The sequence below is a fragment of the Cryptomeria japonica genome, chromosome 2 (genome assembly GCF_030272615.1).
Source record: "Cryptomeria japonica chromosome 2, Sugi_1.0, whole genome shotgun sequence".
Classification (NCBI taxonomy): Eukaryota; Viridiplantae; Streptophyta; class Pinopsida; order Cupressales; family Cupressaceae; genus Cryptomeria; species Cryptomeria japonica.
The window spans coordinates 667,476,088-667,486,836 of record NC_081406.1 but is presented as its reverse complement, the minus strand read 5'-3'; the positions used below and the strand labels follow the sequence as shown (position 1 = coordinate 667,486,836).

Genomic DNA, 10,749 nt, shown 5'->3' with positions numbered 1-10,749 from the left:
TAGGCTGAACTGATTTAGGTGCCAAATCCCCCATTTTATATTGATAATAGGCTCTATACATTAAGTCACCATAGGGCAGCATAGTCCCAATTGGAGCAAGCTAAAAATGATTTAGCAAAAAATCTCCATGGGCTACCAATGGTTGATATCCAATATCTTGGATGAAATGCACCAAACCTTTGTGAGCAAAGTTTAAGAACTTATGGATCATTGAAGGGACTTCATCCATAGCTACCAACCAGGGAATACCTAGTTTAGCAAAAAAAAGGTCTAATTTAGGGATGATGATGAACATAGTTGAAATAGCCTAGGGTCCCATGAGTACCATCAAGGTGATATTTCCCAAAGGGGAATAGATAACTCATTATGTGTTTTGAAGGTAGCACGAACCTCACTGTATCTTGGACTATGCCATCCATTTACAAACAAAGTTTCCTTTGTGATGACATTGACTCTATATGAAGGATCAACCATTACACCCGTAAGAGTTTGACCATTGAGCTTCATAGGGAAGTACAAAGAAGTAGGCTTTCCATAGTATGGGGCATCTAGAAGGGTGAATGATATGTCCAAGACTTTTATCTTCTGGTTGGGGGGCGAGATTGGAGTGATAGTGACCATGTTAATATAAGAGTCCCCATTTGATGTTGGATCCATAGATGATAAAGAGATGAAGTTAGATGAGTGTGGTGGAAAAGGATACATATAAATCTGCAATTCACTATTTATTTTATCAATAGATTTATTGGACTTATGTTTTCTTTCACCCACCCTAACAACTCCACTATCAATGTGGTCTCAAACTATGTGTCTAAGAGGATAGAAACATTTGGTATCATGTCCAGGCACATGATGATATTGATATAACTTAGAACCATCATACCAACAAGGGTATGGTTTGTTGTCGAGAAGAGGTCTGATCTAAGAAAGGGTTATAAGGTTATCCTTTAACAAATTTTGCATTATGGTCAGATAGGAGTCATCTAGCTTGGTGAAGACCCTATTATGCTATGGTTCCCGTGTCATAGCTATTGGTAGTGTAGCTACAAAATAAGACACAACTTTGTTCTTTCTAGACCCTTCCATGAACATGCCCCAAAAGAACTAGTACGAGAGTTTGAAGAAGACTATCTGAACTAAGTCATCGTATGTTGATGATTAGTGAGTGCAAAACATAAGTTATCAAATTGTTGGTACCAATTAATGGATAGCTTCTCCCTCAATATTGGCTAAATATTTCCAATAAAAATTAATTGCATGTCACTATTTACCAGGGAAAAGGTGATCTTGGTAGAGATAGACTAGTATCACGAAAGGAAATCCATAACTTTCTCATTTAGATTTTTCTTACAATGAAAAAAGTCTATGATGGGACCCTGTTACCAATGTCCACTTGGAACTGTTTGAGAAACAAGTCCATAAGATGATCAAATATCTAGTTGGAATGATCAGGTAATGAGCTTTACCATTCTAATGTAGTTCCCTTGAGAGAATAGGAGAAAAGCTTAATCAAGACAAAACTATGGTAAGCACTGAACATGGTCATGCATGAGTCGATATGCACATTAGGATCACCATCTACATTGAATCAATAAAACTTCAACTCTTTAGCTCTTTGGGGAAGGATAGTGTTAAGGATGGTCAAATCCAATGGGCTCTTGTGATAATAAGTAGGCAAAGAAGACTAGCCAAAGATGGATGTAGGTTTGCAAGTTGTTGTAATTGACCCATGTTTTGCAATATTATATTCAAGATAGGATTTGTAGGCAGAGGAGGAGGTGGAGGAGCACCACATGCACCACCATTTACACCAATACTAACATGAGGACTAGTACCACCACCAGGGATAGTACCGATACTTGAACGAGAACTAACATACGTGGTATGAGCTATGTTGGAAGTAGTAGTGGAGATGGTAGACATGCTAGGGTAACCTAGGAGAATGGTAGAAGCATTGATGCTAGGGATGGTGGGTCCAAAGCCAACCATGTGTAATGTCATCCCAGGTATGTCAACATTAATCTAAGAACTATAGGTGTCAAATAGATTATCTTAAGGATGAGTACCTGCTAGGGGAGAATGAGTCTTGACAATAAAAGACAATGCCCTCAACATCTCTAAGCCTCTTCTGTTTGAAATCAACATGTCTTTTAAAGTATTCATGATATTTTTGGCCTAAGGGAGGACATTTTCCTAGTTTAATAAACCTTTGAAATCTCTCAAGTTCTCCTCTAACATATGAATCTAGTAAAACTCAATAGTGACAGGGAAGTCTTGATCAATAGCAGGAGGAGAAGATAGGTGAGAGTTCATCAGGGCATTAATTTTAAGAATTAGATTGTGAACTACATGAATAATGACTCCCTATCAAAATGGTCACAAAAGGGTGAGAGACCATGAAGTTATTTGGATCAAGAAGTGCTTCATTAAACATTGGACCTAGCTGAGGAGGATTGTAATGATTTAGAGGAATGCTCTTCTTAGTAGTCCTTCTTACAATAGCCCATGTGGCAGTCTAGGTCGTAAAGCTCATAGGAAATCTCATCAACACCTTGACAACTCTACGAGGCTACTATAATGGTCTTAGAATTCTTGGTAAATAAAAGGAACTTTGTTGAAATTTTCTTATATTATATTTATTTTTTTTATTTTAAGTTTTAAATTTTCAACCACACAGACACACACAATGAGAAATTAAAACTTCAACTGGTTCACATTGGGTTCACCAAAATGTAGAGAATGGGATCTACTACCATCAAAGTGATCAAATTCATAGAACAAACCAGCCTTCACTCTACCTCACTTTAGTGGCGCTCTAGTGAGCTAGGGAATGAAAACTATAAAACTAAACAATAAAACCATAGAGATTTCTAAAATGATCTTTGATAAGTTTATGCTCTCTGGATGAACGCACAGAATTGGGACACCAGTGCGACATGCTAATGTCCTATACAAACAGAGTATAGAAGTCGTACATTGACTATGGATATAATAAAATAAATAAACTAGCGACACTATGTTGAATAAAAGAAACAATACAAAATTACAATAGCTAAAATGAGACAAAGAGAAAGGAAGAAAACTCACACTTGGTCCATGATTGAAACCTCTAGTAAAGCAATTTCCTTCTCTTAATCATGGACCTACACACAAACAAAAGGTAAAATGTTGGGGCTATGTTGAGAGGTCTACCTCAGTTAGACCCCCACTTTAGTATTTTCACCTCCATGGATAGCCGAGATAATGACCAAGAATGAAAGTAAAATGATAAAGATAGAAATAAACAATTAAGATGATGGATATGCTAGATGGAAAACAAAATGCAATATTATTACATGCGAATGAAGAGAGCGAGAGAACTTCCCTTCAACACCCAAGAAGCTATCACTTGAGGGAGTGAAGTCAAGCACCCAAAAATTCTTGAAGCTATAACAATGGTGGACATTGAATGCTAGAAAACCTATGTAAGATGAAGAATAACATGCCCCAAGCTCAAGAAAATCTCCAAATGATCAAGAAGACCTCAAAATGAGCTTCTATGAATGAGAAATAGAGCCCAAGGAAGAATCCCAATGTCGATGGTCGTAGATAGGCATTACAAACTCTTCCAGGTGCAGACGTAACACTCAAATGGCCACCTACAAGTTGACATATTCGTGGGGTGCTTGCATGGCACGTGGACATCATCGTGCTGCACTAGAGTTCATAAGCTAGATGGTCAACATGATCGGGAAAAGGCTAGATTCTTAGTTGACAAGGCAATCCATGTGGATAAAAGGATAAGGAGACAAAGAATAACTCCAATCAGCCTAAAGTGAAGGTGATCATGTGATGTGGAATTGCACATGGTGGAATATATGACATTACAACTTGACCTAAGGAAAAATCCTATCTAAAATCCATTTTCTCCCTTTTCCTCTCTTTTTGTGTTTAAAAAATTGGTTCAAGAGTTGTGATTGAAGGTTCCCATAGAGTTGACAATGACGAATAGGTTTGGATTTTGATAGAGTAAAAAGTGGAGGACTATAGTGACCTACCATCCCAGTCCCGAGAATTTCGCCCGAGCTTCCAACTGCTGATCCATCATGTTTTCCTAATCTGAAAAAGTTCCCACTTGCCTATCTTAGAGTTATAGGACCAATGTGACCTACCATCCTAGTCTCGACAATTTTGCCTGAACTATTAGGAACATGTTTTGTTCTTACTCTTTTTCTCATATCCCTATCTTTGTCTCTATCTAATATTTGTAGCAGTTTATTATTATTATTTCACTTCGATTGTACATTGTTTTACCCCAACTTCACAATTTACATCCAATTTCAACTCAAAAAGGGGAGACAAACAAAACAAGTGAATCTAATCAATATTTTAGCCCTTCTCCTAATTGAATTGTTGCTAGATCTATTGCATTCACCCCCCTTTTAATGCAATGGTCCCTTAGGTAAGATTAGTAGTTTTTTTTATCTTAATTGGTAAAACCCTAAGTTTACCACCATTACAATTAGGACAAATGATTTACAAAAGAAGGTTGATCAAATAAAGAGAGAAATGGAAAAGATGTGGGTAAAGAAGGCAGAAGATAACGAAGATGACAAGGTGAAGAATGAATCTAAACCCAAGGATGGTGTAGATGACCCTTTCAAAAACAAAACGGATAGAAAATGGTTAGGGGGAAGTATCTATTGTATATATATTTTATTCCCCCTTAAGTGTTGTGGCTTCTATTTGGAAATATCTTTGGTCCAGATATGTGCAGCATGACAATGGAGGCAAGTTGTTTCAAAACATGGCAAATATTGATTTAAGTTGTGTATAAGATATTTAGGACAATATGTATTGATGATTTGACTATCTTAGTAGAAGAAGTAGAAGGATAAGAATGTTAGATTACTTAGATTCCAACTACTATTGCTCACATAGTGATTCCTAATATAATCTAATTCTCCATTTTCTCTAACTACACTTTTTTAATGCATTCTCTACATTATATACAAATTCAATTGTTTTGACATGTACTCAAATTATTATTTTATCATTAATATTATCACTTAGTCATTATAATCATCTCTCCACTTGAAACATAATATAAAATTATATATTAAATATATCAATTAATCATGAGATATACATATGGTTACTATATTATTATTAATAATAAATTAATATCAAATTGAGCTACTCATATATCCTATCCTTAGAGAATGACCAAGAAGCAATGGAATAACAAGTAGAAAGCATATGCTTTGTTTTACTTGTATAGGAAGCATCGGTAAGGAATAAGCATACCCCACAAATTTGATTATATTTATGAATTAGGATAATCATATGCCAAACCATAATTCCTTGTTGACTTACTCATAGTTTCAGGTAGCATTTTAAAAAACACACTACTTGTTTAAGGGTCAATTCGTCAAATGCTTGTCTCCAGACCTTTTCTTCTTTGAAAATGGAAAACAATAATGTCATGGCATTTAATAGCATTTAATAGAATTTATTATGGAGACGCCACCTTACGTAGATAAATCAGTAATCAATTCAGAATTTAGAAATATGAATTGTTTTTATATGTTTTCGTAAATTGTAATCCTGGCGGCTGCTACAATCTCACCCAACGTAATACAATTTAAAGCAAAAAATCGAAACATAGATTTGGAAAAGGAAAATGTCAAGGCATGGCTAAGAGTTGGTGGAACCAGTAAACAATTTTTCGATAACTTCTTAGACACCTCATCTCACAAGACTTTCAAACGCCAACGAGCATTAAACAAAAAATTTCTAGAAGAGTACAGGCTTGAGATTGCAAATACATTATGTTATGGAAACTACATTAGCAGTATTTTGACAAGAAAACGTATTCATTTTTCGAAAGAGGCGAATACATTATGTTACGGAAACTACATTAGCAGTATTTTGACCAGAAAACGTATTCATTTTTCGATAGAGTGAGCAGTTGGCTAACTTTTTTAATATATTGCCGATTTGAGATAGGATTGGTCTGAAAGAGTTTACGTGAATACCTAGAATTTGGATCAGATGAGCTGTGCATATGTATCAGCCATAAATGCTTTAAATGTCAATAAAGTTGTACGACGTCAGTCCTATGATTAAAATCATTTTCAATTGTAGTCTAGGGATGCGCTCTCGGAAACTCCTAAGAAGAAATCATCAAATTTTTTAATTGAAGTTTTCCACTTTCAAGATTTGAATTGGCCAAGTATTAAAGGAGTTTCTGTCCCTGACATTGTGAGAGCAGAAGATAAGACATTGCATTTGCATTACAGAGAAGAGAGAGAGAGGAGAATGGAAGTGTTGAGAGGTGAAGGTGTTTTGATCAAACCCTGTGCGGGTAAAGATCATCGTGAGCTTGTTGAAATGAGCAATTTGGATTTAATTGCATCTCCAATATACAACAAGGTGGTCTATGTTTTTGAAGCTCCTACCCCGAGCTCAAAAGTGTTGAAGGAAGGACTGGCCAAAGTTCTGGCAGAGTTCAGAGAATGGGCAGGGAGATACACAAAAGACACACCAAGTGGGTGCCTTGGAATCAATCTGAATGACGAAGGTGCGCTTGTGATAGAAGGCGAAGCAGATGGGACAATAGCAGATGCCATGCCCTTTCACCCATCTGCATTCCTCCTCAAGTTGGTGCCACCCACATCCACCGTGGTCATTAATGAGCTCTTACTCATGCAGGTATGATAACCCTAGTTTTACTCATGCAGGTATTATAAGACTTGTTTTAATTGTTTTTTAAAACTAACAAGATTTGTTGGTGTAGTTTACTCGATTTACTTGTGGAGGGTTGGCGATAGGCATAGCTAGTCATCATCATGTTGCAGACGGACAAGCAGCTACTTTTTTCTTGAATTGTTGGGGAGAAATTATTAGAGGAGAGAGTATTATACCTCCAGTACATGACCGATCTTTATTAAAAGCAAGAGATCCTCCCCAGCCATGCTTCGATCATTATGAGTATAATACTATATCCCATGAGCACTCTACAATAACGTCTTCTCTAACCACAAAAATGTTTCATTTTGATGCAATGTTTTTACAGAAGCTCAAGTCAAAGGTAAACGGATCTGATAAATCAAGAAAACCCTATACTACTTTTGAAATCCTTGTAGCATACATTTGGAAATGCATTACAGAAGCTCGAGGCCTTGATGGAGATGTACAAACAAAAGCTAGCATTTCAGTGGATGGAAGAAAAAGGTTGAATCCTCCCTTGCCTAAAGAATTCTTTGGTAACGCTGTCTATGATTCAAGTGCTCAAACCAGTGCATCAGAGATAATAAATAACCCCTTAGAATTCACTGCACACTTGATCCACAAGTCAATAGCTAAAGTGGATGATAATTTTATACGTTCAGCAATTGACTTTTTTGAGCTAAGAAAGCAAAGTTTAGGACCGTCCAAAGATAATGATGGAATTGATGTGATAGCCACAAGTTGGATGAATTTTCCTACACATAATTTTCATTTTGGAATGGGTGAGCCAGTGTATGTAGGCCCTTCATTGATGCTCATTGAAGGTCTTATAATCTTATTTGATTCAGACACTAATGTTGGAGGTGTAGAAGTTGTGGTTTGCTTGTCAAAAGAGCATATGATTCAACTTGAACATTATTGTTTTCAAGTTTGATTACATATCTCTAATTATATATAAATTATATATTATTGGCTTAATAATATTATTTAAAAATTAAATATAATAAATGTATGAAATTATGCATGTTTTTAATAATCTATACATTTTTAACTTAAAGATTATAATTTTTTCTTTTTTTAATAATGAGCATTTGCAAGGTAATGATGGTCCAACCAACACTTAAGTAATAGTTCAAATGTGAAAAATAGACATTACGTAATTTCATTTAACAAAGAAGAATATCCACAAATTCTCAAAAAGAGTAATATTTGAATGTAATTTATAAGATTCTAAATTTAATTTATATAGTTAAAATGCTTATACTGATAAATTGATAATATTGATGGTCCAACCAACACTGAAGTAACAGTTAAAATGTGAAAAATAGACATTAGGTAATTTCATGTAACAAAGAAGAACAATTACCCACAAATTCTAAAAAAAGATTAATATTTGAATGTAATTTATAAGATTATAATTAAAATACTTATAAATTAATAATACCTCAAATTTTAATATCAAAATGTTTACCCCTAAATGGAACAAGACTTTTAATTAAAATTTATGTTTACCCCTACATACACTCAAACTTTGAACCAATTATTTTCAACTACATTTATATGTACTTTGGACAAGCAACCACAATTTCTACACCTCAAGATTTTCTATGTGAATCAAACAAGATCATAAGGCCTTCAGTGAGCATTAATGAAGGACCTACATACTGTTGGATGCAATGACAGTGCCAAAGACACTAAGAGGGGGGGGGGGGGGGGGGGGGTGAATCAGTGCCTAACCGGTTAATGGAATATTTGAACTTATTGATAACTTTGCAACTTAAATTAATGTACCGGTAAACAAGAAATAATGCAGTAAAGAGAAATAACAGAGACAACATAAATGCACACCATAACACAAAATATTTAGGCGAGGAAACCTGGTGTGGAAAAAAAATCAGTGGGATTTGTTACCCACAATATTTACTCACTGGCCAATATGAATAAATATTACTTACAACAGGGGCCTGCACATGCAGGAAGGCCAACATCCTAGAGCTCATTGCTCAATAGAAGAGTTTCACTGACTACAAAGTGGATAACTAAATATAATACAATGTACTACTCAAAATAGCATCTCTAATGCTTGGTTCAGTACCGGTTTAAGCTCAGTCAGATACCTTAACCAAAAACCTTTCGCTGTTTTTACATGTACCAATAATGACAATCACCTATCCTTCTATACTCAAAATGATCTATAAGATCTCATACATATATGAGTCTTTACAACACATTATGTCGGATTACAAATAAATAATTACATTTACAATACAATTCATATAAATAAAAATTTGTCTCATGTTAGCTTGAGAGCCGGTATACTTCATTGCCAGTGTAATCTGGATGCCAGTGAATATGCTTGTCGGTGTCGGTGTCTGCCGATGATGATGCTTGCGATGTCGGTTCCTGTGTAGAAACCTGTTACTGGTTGGTTGCCATCAATGACAACATCAACCATATTCTCATAGAGTGTAGAATGCCAACAATCTCCCCCTTTGGCATTGATGGCAAAACTCATGAGAAAAATCCAAAACTGTTATCCAAAAATGAAGTCCAAAATATGATCCCAAAAAGAGTGTGCTCTCCCTGAGCAAGTGATCTCCTATATGCATTATTTTTCTCCAATACTACCCCCCCTTTGACATCAATGACAAAGGATGTCAAAAAGAATCAAAGAATAAAAAAATGTTGCCTCATAGCCTGTAACAGGTTCTGTACAAGTTGAAAAATTTCTGCTAAAATTATATTCAGGCTCTGCATGAATTTGTTATTGTCAGAAAGAATGGTTTCTATTTGTTGGATCATGTCGGTTAGATAGTGCATCTGTTGCTTCGGTGACTATTCTCCTTGAATTGTTGCCTTTGATAGCTCAACCCATTGAGTGATAAGACTGTCCAATCTTGGACCAAGTTTCCTTTTCAGTTCCCGAGCCTTAAACCTTATTCTTGCTTTCTCTTCTAAAGTTTTTTTAACTTCTCCTCAAAAACTGCCATTTCTTGTTAAAAAACTGAGATTAGTCCCACATAACCTATCATATTATCCGCAATGTCATCTATCTCCTTCTGTGTCTTCTTAATTTCCTCATCAATATCTTCACTCAGGTGATGAGGCTTGGAAGCTTCTCTATACAGCTCCTTATATTCCAAAATTGTTGAGTTAAGTACCGATAATAGTGAATCCATGTGTTTAGTATAGTCTTTGATGGTTTTATCAAAGAATTCAACTTTCTCTTTATCTACTCTTTCCTTTACAGTATCCTCATTCACCTTATCTATAGTTAGAACATTTTCAGAAATAAATTTGGACAATGTGTCCAATTTACCTAATGAATCCTCAATGTGATCTATCTTACAAGTTGGTGCAATCATCTTCAAAATAGGTAATGTGTCATCAACAGTGTGTGCCGATGACTCAGAGATCTCACTAATCTTAGCATCATCTGCCTTAACCTCTGTAGTCTCTTTATCCACAACAATGTTAATATCTTGTGTATCTACATTCATGGTGAAAAGAATTTCAGAATCAGGGTTAGTGTCATCATGTGTAACTTCTTCAATTTCCTTATCTGGTTGATTGTCTGTATGTACCGGTGTATCTGAAGTTATTGGTGGAGTATCCTATGTTGGTGGAGGAATGTTATCTATGACCTTTATAATAGGTATACTACCAATTTTTCTTTTCCCTTTGTCCTTTTGGTATACCTTAGCAAAATATTTATCTATTTTCTGTCTCTCCCTTTCCTCTTTCTTTTCTTTTTCAACAAAGAATATGTCCCATTTGTCTGCAGTTTCATCAACAATTTCTTTCACTCTCCCAACTATTAGGCTAACCTACCGGTGTCCACTTATAAAAACTAAGCAGTTTGCTTCAGAAATTAGTTCATCAGTTTCCTCTTTAGAACTTATAGGATGTACTGCCAATAATGCTTCAACTTTTAACTTTTTGTCTAATTCAATTACTGACATTGTCTTAGCTTCTAACCTTAAATACAAGTCATTCGGCAGATCATCTACAACTTCAATCAAAACCTTCTTATAGATG

At 35.3% G+C, this 10,749-nt stretch overlaps 1 protein-coding gene across 1 annotated transcript; it reads left to right on the top strand.

Annotated features, from left to right (window-relative positions):
• Positions 1-6,300: 6,300 nt before the first annotated feature.
• On the top strand, positions 6,301-7,645 carry LOC131057846 (shikimate O-hydroxycinnamoyltransferase-like). The gene is made up of 2 exons (XM_057991989.2): positions 6,301-6,693; positions 6,779-7,645. The coding sequence occupies exons 1-2, from the start codon at positions 6,301-6,303 to the stop codon at positions 7,643-7,645; spliced, it is 1,260 nt and encodes a 419-aa protein (XP_057847972.2).
• The last annotated feature ends 3,104 nt before the right edge of the window (positions 7,646-10,749 follow it).